The 21347-nt window shown below is 38.9% G+C and overlaps 1 protein-coding gene and 2 pseudogenes across 3 annotated transcripts in view; 2 read left to right on the top strand and 1 right to left on the bottom strand.

Moving 5' to 3' along the window:
• The first annotated feature begins 2206 nt into the window (after positions 1-2206).
• Positions 2207-21347, top strand: part of Ero1b (endoplasmic reticulum oxidoreductase 1 beta) — a 57397-nt gene continuing 38256 nt past the window's right edge. For all 3 annotated transcript variants that reach the window (XM_023700863.1, XM_023700862.1, XM_004640839.3), the window contains exons 1-2: positions 2207-2516; positions 10988-11107. In XM_023700863.1, coding sequence (XP_023556631.1) covers positions 2415-2516; positions 10988-11107 — 222 coding nt within the window. In that variant the 5' untranslated portion in view covers positions 2207-2414. The remainder of the gene's footprint in view (positions 2517-10987; positions 11108-21347) is intronic.
• Positions 2674-4827, top strand: LOC105743481 (annotated as a pseudogene).
• LOC101577496 lies at positions 16601-16794 on the bottom strand (annotated as a pseudogene).

The following is a 21347-nucleotide window of genomic DNA, read 5'->3' as shown; positions in this document are numbered from 1 at the left end:
GATCTCAGGATAAATCCTGAGTGGATTTCACTGACCTTATCAGACCCAAAAGCTACAACTCTTGTTGCATAGGTCCTGCTTTACCTTGATCTTAACCATCCAGCAGAAAAGTATAAAAACGAAGTATATGAAGTAAAGCCATGCTGTTATGTTGAGCTGTAGGGGACTCAGGTCAACAATTTCTGACATTGCCAGTCAAGAGGAAGACCCAATACTATTATGGACTGCTGGACTCTTTTAGAATATTTTGCTGAGTTCCTATAATATTCAAATAACGGAACTTAACAAAAAAAGGGGATACAGATGAATGTCCATTTTGTATCTGCGTATTCAAAGTGGTTAGGATAGATATATAGTTACATTCTCTTAATGAATAGAAGGATTTGTTCTAATGGTGTGTGTAAATAGGATATCATGTCCGCATCTTGTACAGCAATTAACCACTAGGAAGAACGTATGTAATGTGTTAATTATTGAAACTTTCCTACTAATTTGGTTTGAAACTCTCATTGCTATTTGTTTCTCAATAAAATTATGGAAACAATAAAAAATGAAAGTACAAGTTTGGAAAGAAATGAAGAGGTTTCATAGGAACATACCTGGAAGAATCAAGTAACAGTTTTTCTTTATGTTTTTAAGCTTTGAAATATTTAGACCTGTTTGGAGGCAAAAGTGAAAGAGCTGCTGAAGAGTACAGGGATCAGCAGAGCTGGCTCTATGGGCAGATGACCTTTGCATTTACCAGGGCCCTACATTTTGCTGAATGCTCTGCTGTCACTCTTGAATTTTTTTTTTTTCATTATGCTCCACAGATTCTGTAACAGGTAGAAGGACATATATGTGAAAGTGCTTTGAAAGATGTGAAGCGACATTTGGTAGGCTGATTAATTCCCCCCACAAACAAATGTTCATCCCCTAATCTTCTAAAGTTGTGCATATTTTTACCTCATATGGCAAAAAAGATTTTGCCAACGTAAGAATTTTTAGATAGGGACATTATCCTGTCTGGTGAGTTCAAAGTAATCAAAAGTGTCTTTATATGCCGGAAGCCCCAGAGTTAGGGTCAGAAAGAGAAGGCATGTGACAACAAAAGCAGAAGTAAAGGAGATCTGACCTTGTGATGCAAGGTCATGGGTCAGGAAATGCAGGTAATTTCTAAAAGCTGGACACTGGGCAAGAAAAACTATTGTTCCCTGGAATCTACAAAAGGAATATAGCCTTGCAGATCCATTTTGGTCTTTTAGAATATAGTTTGTTTTGTTTTGAGCCATTTTTTTTAGTAATTTGTTATAGTATAGTGAGAAAGTAAACCTAAGATACTATTTTGTAGAAACTGAGAGTACTGGGCTGGGGAGATGGCTCTGTGGAATAAGCCCTTGCCTAGGAAACACAGGGGCGTGAGTTCAATCCCCAGTTCTGCCAAAGGGGGTTAAAAAAAAAAAAGAAAAGAAAGAAACTCAGCGTACTGGTATAGCTCACAGCAATTACCATCTGTTGATACCCGCTCCTATGTACTAGGCATTATTCTAACCCTTTTATGTAGGTAACTTATGAAATCTTAAAACAATATTTGAGGTGAGAAATAAGGCCATACTACTAATTGGACTGTGTTACATTTGAGATTTCAGTCTAGTCTGTCACTCCAAGTTTTTATATACGTTTATCCTCATTCCCATGCTTCCGTATAAACGTTGTTCTCATTCTTTAATGTGCATTTTATTCATATGTATCAATAAATCAACGAGAGGGGAGTTTAGGCTGGGGCAGGAGACGACATCTGGGTCGCATAAAACCAAGGAGGTGAGTTTTCCCCCCACTACAGGACGCAGACGACGGAGACTAGCGCTTAAATTGCAGTACCCACTTAAGTCCCGGTGAGTCCTGGCGGCGGCGATATGACAAGGACCTTCGCGGGACTGCCCCTAAACCTCCTTTACCAACAACTACAGAGGTGCGCTGTTTCAGCTAGTGAACCCCGAAGAGGACAACCCGCCCTCCGCCCCCTCGGTGTTTTGGAGCCCTCGTGGTCGCGCCTCATTGGTCGCCACGGAGCCCGGCCTGGGAGAGGCGGAGCGGCCTCCTTAGGTCTAGGAGCGGTTAGTTGGGCTCCCAGCCCCGTCTTCCGGCCGCGGGGGCCGCCGGGACCACAACTCCCAGAAGGCCGCGCGCCAGGGCGTGGCCTCGCCCGAGGACGCCGGGGGCGGGGCCGCCCGGGCATGAAGCGGGGGCGCGCGGCGCTTCTTCCTCAGTCGCTGCTACCAGGCACCAGGCAGTATCCAGCGCCTGCGGTCGCCGCGCAGACCTCTACCTCTAGAGGTGCTCTGCCGCCAGCTCGGCTTCCTGGCGTCGCCACTCGGCCGCCCTCCGTTCCCAGCCCCGAGGGGCCCAGCCGTCAGTGACGGGGGGAGGCCAACATGAGCTGGGGGGTCCGCCAGGCCGGCGCCGGGCAGGGGGCGGCGGCCGCAGTGCCGCTGCTGGCCACCCTGAGCTTCCTCCTGAGCGTCGTCGAGGCCCAGGTAAGCCCGCAGAGGGGTCCACCCGGCACCCCAGACGACAGTCGGACCGGCCGCGGCGGGGGCGCCCCAGAGGCCGGGCACAGGTGGAACGAGAAGCTGGGGTACTGACCGCTTGGTCAAGTACAGGAAACGTCTGCGAACCCCGGCGTGCGCGTGGATGGCGACACCGGGGTGATGGCAGGCAGGAAAAGAAGATGGTGACGGCCCCCTGAGCCCTTGCGGTTCTTGTTCTTTACTGTTTTCAGCGGCCGGGAGTGTGGCGGGAGACGGGACGGGGTGAGCGTCTTAAGGGAACGCACCCGCAGAGCGTCGCCCTTCGCTCCGGGAGTTCCGGAGGTCGGCAAGGAGTCTGTGGAACTCAGGACCCCCACTCCTGGCCGCCCTAAGAGTAGGTTCGGAGAACAACAAAATTTGAGTTCCTCAAACTTGGGCACTTGACTTTTGGCCCTGTTCAGTATGGCATTGTTTTTATCCGCTTGCCTTTTTGTCTGTTAAGCGGGTCTGACAGTGAGATGCTAGCTGCACAACGTGTGGGAGTTTGGAAGTATCTTCGTGAAGCGATTAAAAGCAGTACTCTGGTTATCCTAGAAACCTGAAGGTTAGCCAGAAGACCAATGTTTACTTTTTTATTCAGTAGGATTTGACTAGATTGCCAGGTGTTGTTGTCTCTTCTGCACCTGCTGCAAAGTGGCAGAACTGCTCAGAGCCAAAAGAGTGCCTCAGGTGGCCTGATGATAAAGGGAGATGCTATTTGAAGCAATTAATGCTCATTGCTAAGAAAAATTGACGTTAACTCTTGAGTGTAACCGTGTAAACATGTTTTTCTGACATTCCACATACTTTCCGGTGGTTTTATAGTGCCCAGTACCAAATCCCAGAATGCCTAAATATTCCATTTGATTTGACAAACTCGTACTGAGCTAGACAAGGTACTATCTCCAGCCCTCCTTCCAGCTGCACTGATTGAGTGGCTTTAGATTGAGACTCAGGAGTCAGCATTTTAAAGAGGCCTTGCAAGTAATTGTAATGCAGTTGTTTTTAAATCCCACTTGAAAAACACTAGATTGTGGGGATTATCCACAAAGAACAAATATTCCAAATTGTTGTTTGGTGAAATTATTTTCTAATTACTAGTTGAATGTTTGTTTGAAATTTACATTTAGATATTTTTAAAATGAAACTTCTCACTTTTTAAACATGACAATTATATACTTTATCAGCAGTCTGGAAGCTTCATTAAGGTTTTTTCATCTACCACTAATTATATGTAATTAATGTTTTATAACTGTAGCTATATTTCTAATTTCCTTATAACTAATATAGGTAATTCAACACTTAAAGATTTATGCATATTCAAGGTAGCATTTGCCGGACAGTCATCCAAAATAGTTACTTGTTTTTGTTTCCAGTGGTACTTTCTGATGTAGTATGGGATCATATTTTAGGAACCTGTTACATGCTTAAATATACATGAACTCCTTTTCTTTGAACATCTCATAGAAGCGGGGCTATTGTGGTGACTGAAGTCCAGAGGGCTTAAAAGGCTTGTTAAGTGAGTGACATTAAATTGGCAGGCTTCTTTCCACTCTGTACAGTATATCATATTCACTTGTCTGGAGAAGAGAGAAATAGAAGACCAGGAAAATCAAACAGTGGAACTAAGTCAGCTTTCATTTCTTGCATGTACTAGATTGGTAGAAAAGATAAAGGGAAAAATTACAATTTTTAAAAATCTATTGGAATTGAAACTGTCCTACCAATTTGGTTTAAAACTGTCTCATTGCTATTTGTTTCTCAGTAAAATTATGAAAGAAAAAGATTTCGTACTATGAAAAAAAATCTATTGAAAATGAGTCATTTAAGGAGATAGGTAATTGTAATAGATTTTCTTGCATTTAATAAAAATATTTTTGAGACCATGAAGAAGGCGGGTGCAGAAGACGTCAGTGTCACTTTTGAAGATCAACAAAAAAATAAACAAATTTGCACAGAACACAAACAAGTAGAATCACAGAGCTGAAGGAAGAAACAGAGCTAAAAAGAAGCAGCTCCAGAATTTAGAAGATGTGACAACATCATACTCGCAGACAACGACTGCTTAATGATACCGTATCAGATCGGCGACATTTTTGTTAGCTGTTCTCAAGAAGAAACACAGGAAATGCTAGGAGAAGCAAAGAAAAATTTGCAAGAAGAAATTGACACCTTAGAATCCAGAGTAGGATCAATTCAGCAGGTGTTAGCAGATTTGAAAGTTCAATTATATGTGAAATTTGGCAACAACATAAACCTTGAAGCTGATGAAAGTTAAACATTTTATCTCATTTTTAATTTGTTTAATAAACTTGAATATTGTTTAAAATGATAATTTCCCTTCAAATGACATGGAAAAGAAAAGTTTCCTTTTTAAAAATTTTCATTTATTTAATGGAAGCTTGTCTATTTTCACGTCTTTGCTTATTGTATATTTTTAAAAGAAGTCAGAATTTAGCTGTATTTTGCATGATTATGTCAGTTTTAGGAGCTTGATGTCATGTTATTAAAATCAGTTAAGCAATAAAAAATATTTTTAGCACATATAATAATACATATCTCATGCCCCATCATAAATGAAATGGAAATATGCTTTATAGTATGGTGAGACACTGGGAACTGAAGGGATAGAACTGCAAGTGATAATCTCCTGAAAAAGCATATATAGTAATTGTAGTCGGATATGTTTGAAGTCCTTCTAAATGACTTTCTGAAGTGGCATGAGATCAAGGCATACACAGAACCCCCTACCAAATAGCCAGAAACTTGGGACTCAGTGGTACACAGTGTAGTACTAGTCGGTGGCTCTTAAGAGTTTTCCCCAAACCCTGAAGACTTCAGTTCCTGCTGTATCACCTACATAGGTGTGGAGTGGGCCAGGAATAATGTTTATGTTTGCCCGGAGAGGAACTGAGAAGAGACCCCATAATAGGATTTCAGAGCGCTTCATCTTCAGTTTAAAGGTAAATGAGAAATAATCCCACTGCAAGTAAGGGGAGAGTACTGAAACTTTCTGGAGAAATGGGAAAATAATCCCCTGAAAATGTGTGACCATGAACCAACCCTTACGTAAGTCAACAGTTGTGCTAGAAATGATTCAGGTAGAAATGTTAATTTATAGAAGTCTTACGTTTGTATGCCCCAGGATACAAGTAAAAGCAAGTATCACTATCCTGGAGAAATGTATTTTCAACTCAAGCCCTAAAGAATTCCCAAAGATAAAATGCCAAGAAGAAAAAACAAGTAGTAAAAAACCAAAATGAAACATAAGAAAACAAGACTACATGAATTAGGTCTAATCCCTGACCTACAGTAGGTCATTTACAATTTTGCAATTTTTAAAAATTTTACAATAGTGCAAAATCAATATATTCAGGTGAAACTGTACTTCACATTTGCAATTGTTACCTTTTCTTGGATAAGATCAGATATTCTGTCTGTGCTGGGCAGTCACAGTGAGCTTGACATCCCTGTTGTGTGAGCTGCCTACTGGCAGCCATGTGAGGCAGACAGTAAACAGCTGGTGCTCTGCCATGTACTGTGCATCTCCACTATGACATATAGTAGGTAGGTGTCTCAAATGCATTTCCACGTGATACCTTCAGTTTACAGTGGGTTTCTTATAACTTGAGCAATTATATTAAAAATAAACAAATTAAGGTAATATTACTAACTTAAAAGAAAATAGGTAAAGAGAAACCTGAAAATATGAAAAACAGGCAGTGGGAGATATAGCTTAGTGACTGCCTGATAAGCGCAAGGTCTCAAGTTCAATCCCTGTTACCAAAAAAGAAAAAGAAAAAAAACAAGATTTTGAAGACTTGACAAAAAAAGATGTAAAGATAGAACTGTTTGAAACAAAATGAAGCTCAGTGGTGGGCTGAATAGCTGATTATACCCAGATGAAGAAATAAATATGCAGTTAAACAGCCGCTTTGTATCTTTTCTTTCTTCTTGAGCCCCTTTTCTTTGATCTGCACCCTCACTAACAGAATTGGAGTAATCAGAAGAGAATTTACCCACAGCAACCCACATCATCTGCACTTACTAGACTCTTCCCACATATTTTGAGTTCCTGTTAGTAACCATGATGAACTGTTCTTGTCAAAGGCCAGTCCCTCCATATAAATTAGTTTCCAGCTATTCTTTCCTATTCAAGGACTTAGTTCCAGCAATCTTCTCTTTCCCTCCTGGATGAACTTTTCCTTCTCTGAATTGTAGTTTGGTAATAGTAGAACACGTGCCACATAAGTGCGAGACTCTGGGTAAGAACCCAAGCACATCAAAGTAACAAAAAAATTCTACTGTTTTCAAGTTATCTTTTGACTCACCCATTCTTTCTCTTTCTGCATCATTTTTTTTTCTCTAGAAAAGCTCAAGTTATCTTTATTTCTTTTGTTTTGTTCTCCTGTTCTCCCTTTAACTCATTCCAATCAGACTTTTGTCCCTCCACTCTAAAAATGATCTAAGTAAGGTCGCCAATGTCCTCCCTGGTAAGTTCTTAAACCTCAGCTTTACCTATTGGTAGCATTTTTCAAAGCTGAACACTCACTTTCTGTGAAATACTAATTTTGGCATCCAGGATACAACAGTTCAGTAGTTTCTTTCCTTTCAGATGGCTCGGTCTTTTTTAGTATACTTCGCTTGTTGTTCTGTCCTTCCCTGCCAATCATTTGAACTTCAGGGTTCAAATCTTATACCATTTCTTCTGTCTTGACTGTATTGTTCACTCTCCAGTTTAACTCTCCAGAGTAGGAGTCTCAGCTATAGATTTTGTGTTTAAATTTTTTCAACCTCTCAATTAGCTAAAAGTATCTCAGTCTTGAGTATCAGAACTGAGCTCCTGATCTTTTCCCTAAAATTGCTCTTCCTAAGATCTTTTCTCCCTATCACATATGCTCTAGCTGGACTAGCATCCATGTTCTTCAACATAGCAACTATGTCAAGACCTTTGCATGAGGTATAATAAAAAATGTTTAACTTCTAAAAATTTATTAAGCAAAAGATGTTGTTATTAATACCTTTCATAGTATCCCCTTGCTTTAAACACACTTATTCCTATTGGTTTTGGCAATGTACCTTTTACTGTACTTTTTAAAAATGTAGGGGCCGGGGAGATGGCTCAATGGAATAAAGCGCTTCCCTGGCAAGTGCAAGGGCCTGAGTTCAATCCCCGGTTCCACAAAAAAAAAAAAAAAAGTAAACATTTATTTTTTGATCTCTTTTTAATTCTTGTTTTTTTCTACAAAGAACACTCACATATTCATAAGGTTTACTATACTTGTTTCTTAGTTTCTACTAAAATGTCATTTTGTACAAGAGAAATATTCATTCCCTACCTGGTACTCCCTCTTCCTTTCATCATTTGCTTAAAACTCTCCACTCTTTTACCCTCTCAGTGTGGTACAATATAAAAAATTATTTGGTCTTTGTTTCTGATTCCTGGCACAGATGTCCAAAAATGCTTTCATGCTTACTAGATTGGCAAAATTAAAACATATATTAATATCAAATATTGAGAAAGATATGACTCAATGTTAACTTCCCCTCATTTTTTGGTGAGATAGTAAATTGATAACAACTGTTTCAGAAATCAACCTGTCATTTCCTAATAAAGCTGAACATGTACTTACAACAATTCCATTTCTAAGCACATAACCTGGAGAAACACTCACATGTATATACCAAGTTGTATATCATTGTTCTTTACACAAACCCCAAAACGGACCTCAGTGTGACTGTGTTAGTTTCCTGTTGCTGTTATAACAAATTGTCTTAGTGATCAAAAGGAATATACGTGTATTATCTTGTAGTTCTGGTACAAGAGCTTGAAAATGGATTTTATAACATTAAAATCAAGAGGACAGCAAGGTTACTTTCCTCTTGGACACTCTAGAATAAAGAGCTGTTCTTTGCCTTTTCCAAGCTTTTAGAGGCTTCTGTTTGGCTTGTGGCTTCCCTCTTCATCTTCAAAGCCAGCTGTGTAGCATCTTACAAATTTTTTTTTTTTTTCTGACCCCAATACTTCTGTCTGTATAAAGAATTTTGTGACCATATGGTTTGGCATGAATAATCTAGTAACTCTTACTATTTCAAGGTACTTAATTACAATTTTAAAGCCCCTTTTGCCATGTAAAATAACAGTGGAATGTTTCAGAAATGAGGGCATGGACATTTGGAGGAGGCCATTATTCCTGTTATGTAGATCAACAAATAGAGTAAATATATTGCGATATTTTTATATGATATAACACTTTTAGCAGGGAAAATGATATACTACATTAAAATTAATCATGTATATATGCCAATATAAAGTGTTAATAAGAGAGGCACATTACAGCAGAATTCACATATTAGATTTCATTAGTATTAAAGTTCAAAACTGTAGAAAACTTCTAAATACATTGCTTAGGGACACATTACAAAGAAAAGTAAAATTAAGTATGTGTCTTCTCTTTCTTTTTTTTCTTCAATACCAGGGATTGAATTTAGGGCCCTTGTACTGAACTACATCCTTAGTCTTACTTGTTAAATTTTGAAACATGGTCTCATGAAGTTACTGAGTTGCACAGACTGGGTTCAGACTTTCAGTCCTCTTGTCTCAGCCTCCTAGAGTGCTGGAATTATAGCTGTGTGCCATCATACTCGGCCTAAGAGATAATGTTGCTGTGTTGCTCAGACGGGCCCTGAACTCCTGGGCTCAGCCTTTTAAATTAGACATAGCAGGTCAAGAAATAGCAATTACTAGGAACAATATTTTAAAACCAAATATTTTGGTTTTGCTTTTCTGTTGTTATTTGAGAGGTTAGGATTTAAGGTCCTGTATAAGTAATGAGAGTAATGGAATCAAATTTGTAAGTTAGTGATGGGATCCTAGGAAATGGGATAGGAAAACATAGAATCCCAAAAGCTAAAATTCTTGATAACGATCCCTTGTTCTTTAATCTCAAGATGATGTAGCTCAAACTGTGTGTAGGTTGGACTTTTGGGAGAAAAGAAAGAAAGAGATGGCAAGGACTGGTTTCTACTTCTTGATAAACACTTGCATGTATTCTTTCTTTGGACCACATGAGTAACCTGCAACAGACTGAGACCCTTTCTTATTTTTAATTGAAAAATTGAATTGAGATAATTGTGAGTCTGTGCAGTTATAAGTAATAATACAGATGAATACGGGGGCCTGCCCATTAGCTCAGTTGCTTAAGTGACTACTTAAAGCAATCAGGATGCTGTAGTTCGATTTCCAGATCCTCAAGCCTTACCATACCTGCCCTGAAGTCATCCTGAGCAAGCCAAAAAACAAAAAACAAAAACAAAACAGAAAAGACCTCTTATGAATTCTGTGTTCCCTTTATTCCGTTATCCTAATAGCAACATCTTATAAACATACATAACAGTGATGCAACTAGGACATTGCCATTGATTATGGACCTCAGTTAGATCCCCCCAGTTATTCTTGGATTGTTCATGTGCATGTATGTATTAGTTCTATACAGCTTTATCATGAGTGACTGTGTGTATCCACCATATCAGTAAAGATATGGTTGGTCAACAGAGCATCTATCTAGTTGCTTCTTTATAACCATACCACATTATTCTCACTCTGCTCTACCCCCTACCTCTAAGCCCTGGCAGCAATCTGTTCTCCATTTCTAAAATTTTTCATTGAAAAAATTATTTGGTAAGTGGAGCCATACAATTTGTAACCTTTTAGGGTTGGCTTTTTTTACTCAGGATAATTCCTAGAAGATTCATCTAAATTGCTGCATATCACTGAATCCAATTTTTGGTTCAGTTGACTGTTTTATGGAATTTTGGGACTCTAAAGTCACTTTGTAAATAACAATTTCTCTTGCATTAATGGATACTTTAGTGGGTGGGAACATAAATTTTAATGTTGGATGGGTTTGGGAAAAATTCCATTTCTACTTTAGAAAATTAAGCCCTCTAAACTTTAATTTCTTTACATGTAAAATTAGGATATTATTTGTAGGATACTTCTAAAGAAATAGGATGATTTATTAAGGTCTTACCCCTGTGCCTATCATATAGGTTCCATCCAGTCTAAAAGAAAGATAGGGGTTGATACAGCAAAATTAACTGCTAGGTCAGTCTAGGAAGAAATTGTTTTAGCGTTCTATTGGCTACTTGAATTTTATATATGTTTGGGAAGGAGAAGGAGAGTTCCGTCTTTAATTTTGAGCACTAACCAAGAATTTTTTAGTTTTTCAGAATGAGCATTATCTAATCTTCATACTGTTTTTAATGTCAGTGACCATAATAAAGCATAAGTAGCTGCTTTAATGTTATGAATCTTAATCAGCAAAAACTGGCTATCTTGAATGAACAACTGATTCTTTTTTATAATAGTACAGATTTATTAAGGTTAAAACATCAATAATTTATATATTTAAATTTGTTATATATGTAAATTCTAGGTGGCTGGAGTTCTGGATGATTGCTTGTGTGATGTTGACAGCATTGATAACTTCAACAACTACAAGATCTTCCCAAAAATAAAAAAATTGCAAGAGCGAGACTATTTCCGTTATTACAAGGTAAGGTTATAATTTTGATTCTGTTGATGCCAAAGATTTCTCTATAGCAGCCTGTGGATGTGACTTTATGACCCTTTTGAAAATCCATTTTAACTCCCTTGAACAGCCTATGCATGTCTTTTGTTATTTGAATGTATTAACCACAGTGATTCTTAATTAGTTTTATTAATCACTAAGAATCTCAGCCCTCTTCCTGTGTTTGGGTATTTCCCCATCTGTCAGTTTTGGTTTCAAGGCAGACTCCTCCCTTTACAGAAACTGAAAATGGCAGGGGCTGAATTTGTTAACCTCCCATTAATCTAGGTTCTGTCGTGTAAACCCACCTGGGTAGGTTTCAAGTTGGGCTGTACACTAGCACTATTAGCAGTGCAAAGTGACATAGCAGCAGATGTGCCCTGCTAGCTCCCGGGGAAGGCTAGCAAACCAGGCTGAGGTTACAGGCACACTATATGCAGTATCCATGGTAATACTGCAGGATTGGGTCTTAAATCTAGTAACAATCCTAAACCTACACAAAATACCAGTAATACTTCAGAGGCAGCAGCAATCTTCAAATATGGCAATTAGCAATATTCAAAAGGACAGTTATTGTAAATTTTTGAAAAAATACATATATATTTTTTTAAATTTTATTTATTTATGTGTGTGTGTGTGGCCAGCTCAGCCCGCCAGGGGACGGGGCTGGCTGGCATGTGGTGCTGGGGGATTGAACTGCAGTCCCTATGCTTTGCTAAGCTTGTTCTAATTAGGTGCTTTAGACCACTGAGCCATCTCCCTGACCCCTGAAAAATATTTTTAAGAGTACTGTCGGGCCTTGCCTTCAATTTTACTCTCAGGATCCATTTGGTTTATACTTTCTTTGATTTTATTATTTAATTTATTCAAAAAACTGACAACTTTCTTTTTATCTTGATTCTAGATAGACTATATTAATTGACCACTAAGGTGGCCAATTACTCAAATTTTTTTTGAGGGTAAAAGTTCCAGTCTAGGCAGGAATATAGCTCAGTGGCACAAGTGCCTGCCTGGCAAGCACAAGGCAAGAAAGAAAGCAATCAATCCAGTTTTTAGCAATTTTAAGTTGTATAGGAGAATAAATTAGAAAATTAAAAACTCATTCAATACCAACAATATTTAAAAGTACGGTAACTATATCTATAAAATAATGATAATTGGGCATTGTGGGACATGTGTAATCTCAGTGTTCGAGAAGCTGAGGCAGGATGATCACTGTGCATTTGAGGCCAGCCTAAACTGTGTTAGACTTATCTCAAAAACCAAACTAAAACAATACAAAAAAATTGGTTGTGAGTGCAGATTCAAGAATTTATTTCAAAGAGAAATCTGTACCTGTTGTCTTTTGGCCTTGCATTATAGTTCAGGCTGGGTTTGAGTTCACTATGTAGCTCAGGCTGGCCCTGAACTCATGATGATGCTCTATCTTAGCCTCCCAAATGCTGAGGTTACAGGCATGTACCACCAAGCTTGGCTTAGTGAGTGTGTGTGTTGTCTTTGTGAGTGTGTGTGGGTAGGGTGCTGGGGATTGAACCCAGGGGCTTATGCATGCAAAGCAAGAGCTCTTCTCCAACTCACATCCCCAGCCTACGGCCTGTTGTCTTAATCTAGGTGTATTGTATGTAAATTACTACCACCACTAAATCCAAATCTATCTGTATTTATAGTTGCTGTCTTATACTTCCCTCGTATTATTAGATTGAATCGTATGAAATTGTTACTTTTGTGTTTCAAAACTGATTGAATAGGCAGTGTTACTTTTATATGGTTTAATCTAGTACAGTGGAGGAAGCATTCATTTAATTAAAAATCACACCTTCGCAGGTGTCCAGACCACATTTCCACCGACTCTCTCATGACCCTGTCTTTCTTTCATTTTGGGATTGCATCTTCTATTTCTGTATCCCTACAAGTCCTGGTCAGAAGAAGCACTCAAATATTTCAAGAAATAAATACCTTGTTAACTTTCACACCAAAAGTTTTTAGTATTACCCACATTTTTCAAATGAAAAAATAATGATTTAGATATCATAGAACATTTTTATTGGCCTGGAAAACAGAAGTTTGATTAAGAAAAGATAGTGAGTAGTTTACAAAATTGAAAGACAAGCTGAGAAAGCATAGTACAGAACATAGCAGTACTTTGGTGTACTGGTTATTAATTGGTTTCAGCAGGTATGACAAGTACCAGAAATGACAAGTATCAAACAGATTGTTTTGCTGGAACGGGTAGTGAGTCATGAGGCAATCAACAGCTATAAATTCTAGCTTGTGTTTGGAGTACAAAACAAGTGATAAGTACCGGGACACAGTTTTTGAGTTAAAATACGTCAAGGGTCAATTTAAATTTCAAAGCAGCTGAGAACCAAGGTACAAATGACTGTAGATAAAATTAAATAAGTGAGCACTAATGGATAATTAAAGGCAAATTTTTGGATCAAATTAATCATATTCTCATATTTTGTAGCACTTTCTATAAGATGTAAGGTCCTTGATTGTTCTAGGTAGGGTCATTGACCTTTCACCAAAAGAGGGAAGGACAACTTTGTCAATAGTCTCATTCACATGAATATAAGAGGAGTCATTATTTCTCAAAGGTGAATTAAGGGACTGTTACATAAGGAAACATGGATGTTGGGTAGGCAAAAATAATATGCTTTTGGCTACCAAACATATAATTTCTTCTTTTTTCTCATGTATGTAGTTTAAAAATGTTCCAACTGACACAGTGAAATTGTTCTACATGTAACCAAAACATACTCCTGTTTTCTCTCAAAGAAGGGGAATATCCTGATTTAGTTTCTGCGCTCAGCTGTGAGTCTAAGATATTTGAGTGAGAGCTACTCTTCTAGTTCTGTCAACCTAATTTAACCAATCAATGCATGAAATTGAACCACTTCATATAATAGTGGCAAACAAAGCTAAGAGAAGAGATTCATTTTGGGCATACACATGTATACTTACCATTCAGCAAGCAAGGAAATATAGGAAAAAACAGTCATCTACTTTTATGCATTTGGCTTGTTTCTTTTACATTGACCCTTCCATTTCTTTTTCTCACTAGTTATTTATTTTGGGGCTGAGATGTTGCTGTGGAGCCTGCGATGGCCTGGAATTTGGTTTGTATACCAAGCTGTGTTCAAACTCAGTTTTTCTGCCTCAGCCTCCCAAGTGCTGGTATTATAGGCATGTACTACTGTGCTTGGCTCCTGTGAAATATGGAAAGAGCAATTTGTTTTAGCCTAGAGAGTACAGTGGATACAGAATGAATACAACAAAGCTTTTGTTCTGATTAAGGAAACAATAAGTAAACAACAAATATACTTTCAGATGTCTGTAAAGTAAATGTTATAGAGAAAAATAAAGCAAAATAAAAAATAGTGATGATGGAAGGAGAAAGGAAACAGGTGACCCTATTTTAATGAAGGTGATCAGGAGAGGAAGGCATGTTAATCACCTTCCTATTGCTGGGACAAAATACGTGACACATATAACTTAAAAGAGAAAGGTTTAACTCATGGTTTCAAGAGTCTTAGGCCATGATCAGGTAGCTCCAAGGCAGCAACATCATAGTGGAAGGGTATGACAGAGGAAAGTTGTGCACTTAATGACAGCCAGGAGGCAGAGAGAGCAGGAAAAGCACAAGAAAGAAAGGGACTAGAAACGACATATACCCTTCAGAGTCGTACCTCCAGTGACCTACTTCCAACTGGCCCGTACCTCCAGTAGCCAGGAGTTGTGGGCTCATCGGTGAATTAAGATGAGCATCCTTGTTATTGTCAGGGTTTGCAAGGGAATAGATTTAATACAGGACACATAATTTATAGGATTATTTTGTAATAAGTCAAATGCAAAAGGGTGTAAGAAGGGGCTGGGGAGATAGCTTAGTGGCATGAGCACCTGCCTCACAAACACAAAGTCCCAAGTTCAATCCCAAGTCTGAAAAAAAAAAAAAAGGAAAATGACAGGTACAAGAGATCTGTTGTGCACTAGTGTTTATAAGTTAACCATCAATTAACCCACCACAGCCCTCATGGTCTAAGTAGTTTTGTAGCCCTACCTTTGAACATTGCTGCGTTGAGGTTCAAGTTCTTAGTATGTGACTCTTTTGAGAGACACTTGTAATTTAAACCATAACAAAAGATATTTATACTAATTTGACATTTGAGCAAAGACATACTTAATGTGAAAGAGTAAACTGTTGACAACATCTGGGGAAAGAAGTTTCAAGATCTTGACAAAGGGATAAGAAGAAAGGTTGATGTGATGGTGGAAAGTAAGTGAAGGGGAGAGTTGGAGAAGTGGGTAGGAACCAGATTTTTTAAATTTTTTTTTTTTTGTGGAACTGGGGATTTGAACTCAGGCCCTTGCGCTTGCCAGGAAAGCACTTATTCCACTGAGCTATCTCCCCGGCCCCCAAAAGGCAGAAGGAAGGAACCAGATTTTTTAAAATTAGGGTTTATTGACCAGAGGAAAATTTTGAATTTCATTCTATGTATAAGAAACTGTTGAGACAGGGGCTTAGTGGTATGCGCCTGTAATCCCAGCATTTGGTTGTGGTGGTGCGCCCCTGTAATCCCGCCGTAAACAGGTGGATCACTACGAGTCCAGTCTAGTAGTGAGACCCTGAACACCCTGTAGACCCTTCCCCAAAATACAAAAAAAAAAAAAGAAAAAAAAGAAAGAAAGAAAGAAACTTTTGAAAAGATTTTTGTACAAATAGACTATAAAAGAATGAGGCATGTGGGCCAGGGAGATGGCTCAGTGGAGTAAGCGCTTCCCAGGCAAGTAAGGGCCTGAGTTCAATCCCCGGTTCCGCCAAAAAAAAAAAAAAATGAATGAGGCAGGAGTAGAGAAATCATTGAGAAAGCTGTTGCTATAGTCAAGGTAAGTTGATACAGATTTAGAAAAAGGTTCTAGAGTTGGAAAAATGTGGAAAATGATCAAATACTTATTTTTTTATAGTTAAAAAAAATCTTTATTGATTTGGTACAGGGTCTTGTTATATAGCTTGGACTCATAATGATCCTCCTGTCTCAGCCTCCCCAGGGCTGGGATTACAGGTTGCCACCATGCCCAGTTTCAATGGCCAGGATGGTGTGCCCGGGCGCCTGGGCTTGGCACAGCATGTGGTAATGGGGATCAAACTCAGATCTTTGCACTTGCCAGGCAGGCACTTAGACTGCCGAGCTATCTCCCCAGCCCCCAAATATTTATTTTTTAAATAAAAGGTTACACCAATAGGATTTTCTGAGGGTTTGTGTGAAGTGTAAAGATGTAAGTTGTGATACCTAAGGTTTGAATACATATATAAAAAATCTTGACCAAATGAATTTTTTTCTAAGACTACAAGAATGACTCTTCTGGATCTTTTTTTTTTTTAATCTTTTAAAATTTTTATTTTATGTACAAAGAGTTTGCATGGTCTCTTTCATTGAGCATCCGTATGGCCTGGATAATCCATCGAAGGAAGATCACTTAGTCCAACTTAATGAAGCCAATGTCCTTCGTGTATTGACGGAAACACTGGCGGCACATGTTCAGCCCCTATTTCTGGATCAGACCGTGTCGGTTCGAGCAGACGCGGCAAGAGCGGGAGCCCTGGCCAAATTTCTCCGGGTGGCTCCAGTAGAGTTGCTGGTGACCCATGTTGCTTCCAGAGGTACAAGGAGGCAAAAGGCTCTGGATCTTCAACTAAATTCAAACATATACTCTTGGGTTTTTTAACCAGTAAGCGTTATTAATACTTCTTAACATGGTGATTTCAGTCCTGATGCCATCATAGCCAAGATCTTATGGAGAAACACTAGAATTCTCACTTAGGTCAGAAACCAGGAAAAGAATAACCATAGTCTTCATTACTGTTGACTGTATTGTCTAGTACAGTTAACAACAACAATAGAGGCATAAATATTTAAAAAGAATAAAAAGATTTTCACTTGTGACAAAAGTGTGCCTTGAAAACATAAAAAAAAGGTTATACTTAATACATAAAAAAAGTTAACAGCTTTGTAAATGCTAACAATAACAGGTGGAAGATAGACTGGAAAACCTCAAGAATAAAAAAGTAGAAAATATATAGGTATAAATGTATTAATGTGCAAAGCCTAAAGGAAGAAGGCTTCAAAACATTCCTGAAAGACAAAAGTAGGCTTGTTTAGGTAGAAAGAGACCTTTATGGCACAAAGAGTTTAGGACCCTTTTTTTCTTATGGTACTGGGGAGTGAGCCTAGGACTTTGTGCATGTTAGGCAAATGCTGTGCTACTGAGCCAAATGCCCAGCCCTGTTGCATGAAGGTATTAATTCTTCCCAAGTTAATATATGAATGTAATGTAATCCTCACAGAAATACCAATGTGTGTTGTTTTTCATGGAGCTAGACAAGTTGTCACAGGTTAGGTTTCCTGAGAAGCAGACTCAAGGATTGGTGTGCCAAAGGTTAGTTAGAAATTACTCTTAGGACCAACAATTTAACAGAAGGAAAAGGAAGAGGACAGGGATTAGGATTGGGCACAGGGAGAATTCAAGCTGTGATGCTACCTCAGTGGAATCTTAGCTGACCCTGTGGAAGATTCTTAAGATGGAATAACTCTTCAGAATTGTCCCCATTTTCAGTGAGAGGGCTAGATCTTTACACCCCTGAATCAGTCACTGAAAGAAGTTCACCATAGGAAAGGCATGCATCCCCTAGGAAAGTAGATCATTTTAGCTACCTGAAAAATTTCCAGAAAGCCTGAGGTAATTATAAACCCTTTATTCCTGAAGGAAGATCTGAGTAGTGTGTAACTGTTGCTAAGTCCACTTCTTATGCCATGTATTAGTTAGCTTCTGTTGCTTAAAAAATTAGCCCAAAATTTAGTATGATAGTTCAAAACAACAAACCATCCTGAGAAAGTATCATTTGAGGAAGATCTAAAAGACATGAGAAAAGGACAAGCTATTCAGTTATCTAGAGAAAGCAGTCTAGGCAAAAGCAAAGGTTTGAGATTAGAATGTGTTAACATATTTGATAAACAAGAAGGTTAGTGAACAAGGGAGGAAAGCAGAGGGACCAAAACATGTAAGGCCTTATCAGTCATCGTGCAATGAGTTGGTAGATTTTGAGTGCTTTCAAAAGGATCCCTGATTATGTTGAAAAATCATACAGGTATGAGAACTGGGCAGAGAAACTAGTACAGGACAATGTAATAATCCAGGCAAGAAGATGACAGTTTGGATTACAGTGGTAGGAAGTGGTAATGTGTTGAGTTCTGGATATTTTCTTTTTTTAAAAAAACTTGTCTTAAAAACAGAAGTCTACTAATATTGTATGGCAGTGCCTTTAGATTTATTACTACTTTGTATAGGTGCCCGAATTTTGAGTGCATATATGATTGTTATAACTTCTTATTGAATTGACCCCTTTATTGTGAGGTAATGACTGTCTCTTTTAATACTTTTAAATCTAAACTTATTTTGTCTAAGGATAGTATATCTATCCTTGCTCTCTTGTTTTCCACTTGCCTGAATATCTTTTTCCATCTGCTCACTTTGAGTTTATGTGTGTCCTTAGAGGTAAAACAAGTCTTATAGGAAGCATATGTTGACTTCCCCCCATTTAGCCACACAGGGTCTTGTCTTATTTTTTCCCTTTTATATTTTTCTGTATTGTAAGATTGGGTTAGGATCTGGGAGAGCGCAACAGCATAAACGCCTGCCTGGCAAGCACAAGGTCCTGAGTTTGTTGCCCTGGTACCAAAAAAAAAAAAAAAAAGTGGATCATCATGCTGTTTCACAGTGTCTTTTGATTGGAGAAAATCTACGTAAATTCAAAGTAATTACTGATAGGTAAAAATTTGCTATTACCGTTTTATTGTTTTCTAGTTTATTTGTAGATCTTTGTTCTTCTTTCTCTCCCCCTCTTCCTTTTTCTCTGCTACCCCTCCTTTCCCCTGCCTCCCTCTCAACCATTCTCCCTCTCTCCCTTTTCCTCTCTCTTGTCTTCTCTTCCCCTTTCTCCCCCCCCTGTTCCTGTCCCTCTCTCTCTTTCCCTCCCCATTTCCCTATCTCCACCTCTTCCTCCCCCTCTCCCTCTCTTTCTCCTTCCCCTTTTGTTTTCCTTTGTGGTATGATTACTTTTTGTAATGATATGCCCTAAATCTTTTTTTATCTTTTATATGTCTGTGAAGGATTTATCTATTTTGTGGTTACCATGAGACTTACATGCACTAATAATGTGCTATTTTAAGCTCTTAACTGTGATCACTGTATACTCTATACTTTTAATCTTATAGGTTTTTTTTTCCTGCTGAAAATTGAACACAGGGTTGTTCTTCTACTGAATCCTTTTTTATTTTCACTCAGAGTCTTGCTAAGTTCCATAGGCTTGCTTGAACCTGAGATCTTCCTGTCTCAGCCTCCTGTGTAGCTGGGCTTATAGCCATACACCTCTGTTCCTACCTCCACAATCTGGTTTTAATGACCCATTTTGTATCTTTTATATCTGTGTCCATTAACAGTTAATAATGCTTCTAAGTAATTTCCCCCTTCATTTTTTTTTAGTAATTTTGTTTTCTGTACTACAGATAAAATTGATTTTTATGCTGTGTTATAGAATGAAAGTTCTTCTGAGTATGATTATATGCTTAATTTTACCACTGAGTTTTATATTTTTATGTTGCTATTTGTGACCTTTTCCTTCAGCTTGATGGATGCTTTTTAGCTTCTTTTTAATAGGCAGATCTAGACAAGGGATATAACTTAGCAGCACAACACCTACCTGACAAGCAGAAGATCCTGAGTTCAGTTGCCTCTAATCCTCCTATTCTTTTCCAAGTTGCTTTGCTCTTATTGATAACCAGGAAATTAGCGTCCAGTTGTGCTGTTGCCTTAAGAGAAGTGAAATGGTGGCTAGTACCATGAGAGCAACCTTCAGAGTCTAGGGTGTTCACTGCTTTTCTTTCAGAGCAGAGAGCCGGAGTTTATCTCTGACTTGTCCTGCCTGTCCTAAGGAAAGGTTCTGAGGCAGATGCATGTACTCTTGATCAGACTGCCCACTTCAAACCTAAAGAGATAGCTGCTATATGCTTTCAAGTTTAAATATCATCTTCTTGTTCTTGGTGGTCTAGGAACCTCAGGAGTACAGTGCTCCATCAGTTCCAAGAGTTCGATGATTTAGGATCCAGTCTCTTCAGTGAAGGCTGTAAAAGTTGGGATGCTTAATGCATGCAGAAGGGGCAGAGGGGAGGGTAATTACAGGGTTTAATCTTACAGTTTTTTTTTTCCTGCAAGTTTTTTTTTCAGCAGGAAAAAAAAAACTGTAAGATTAAACCCTTACAGGCTCAAGCCTGCCTGGCAAGCACAAGGTCACAAATTCAATCCTTGGTACTGAAAAAAAACAAAAACAAAAACAAACAAAAAAAAAAAACATGCAGAAGCTATTTCCAAGAGTTGGTGAGGGCCGGCCAGACAGCTCAGTGAACTAAAGCACCTGGTTAGGCAGAGCACAGTGCCTGCTGTGTTGGCCCTGCCCCCCCCCCCCCAGGGCCCCTGAGATGGCAATTGAGACTGGGTGTGGTGGCATATGCCTGTAACTCCAGTGCTTGGTAGGCTGAAAACAGAATCACTACAAGTCCAATCTGCATAGTAAGACCCTGTAGACCCTATAGACCCTGTACTAAATACATTTTTTAAAAAAGAGTGGGTCCAGGAGGTCTTTGTTCAGTGAGACAGCTGGAACAAGTCAGGGAAGAAAGTGCAGGGAGAGCCTGCTGTCCTGTTGGAGTATGTGTCTTATACCATCCTACAAGGAGCCTTCTGACTGGAGTTATCCTAATGAAAGAATGCAGGGGTTTATCTTTAGAGCAAACCAGAGGGAAAGAGTGTGGGGAGTTCTGTCCCATCTCTTCCAACTAGCAGAGCCCTTCAACTTATTTACATGAAGAGGTTTTAGGTCTTGAATTATCATGGCAGCAAGTAAGGGAACAAGGAAAGAAGTCCTCTTAGAAGTCCTTACAGGAGGAGCCTCGGCTTACCATTTGTTACTGCAGAAAGCCAGGTAAAAAGGTGCAGGGGTCTACCCCTTTTCCCTTTCCCCTTTCTGGTATGAAAGGGTCATCTGCTCTCTCATTAAGAATGTGCAGGAGTGCCGGTCATTGTGGTCTTCTGAATATGGGCTGCTTGTCATGACATGCTAGTTGCTGCTGTGCTGTCTCTCGGGAAGATGATTGTTCAAAAAGAAGGGGGT

The sequence above is a fragment of the Octodon degus genome, unplaced genomic scaffold (assembly GCF_000260255.1).
Source record: "Octodon degus isolate 3935 unplaced genomic scaffold, OctDeg1.0 scaffold00127, whole genome shotgun sequence".
In the NCBI taxonomy this organism is placed as follows: domain Eukaryota; kingdom Metazoa; phylum Chordata; class Mammalia; order Rodentia; family Octodontidae; genus Octodon; species Octodon degus.
The sequence above is the reverse complement of the archived record's forward strand: the minus strand, read 5'-3'. Positions and strand labels throughout refer to the sequence as shown.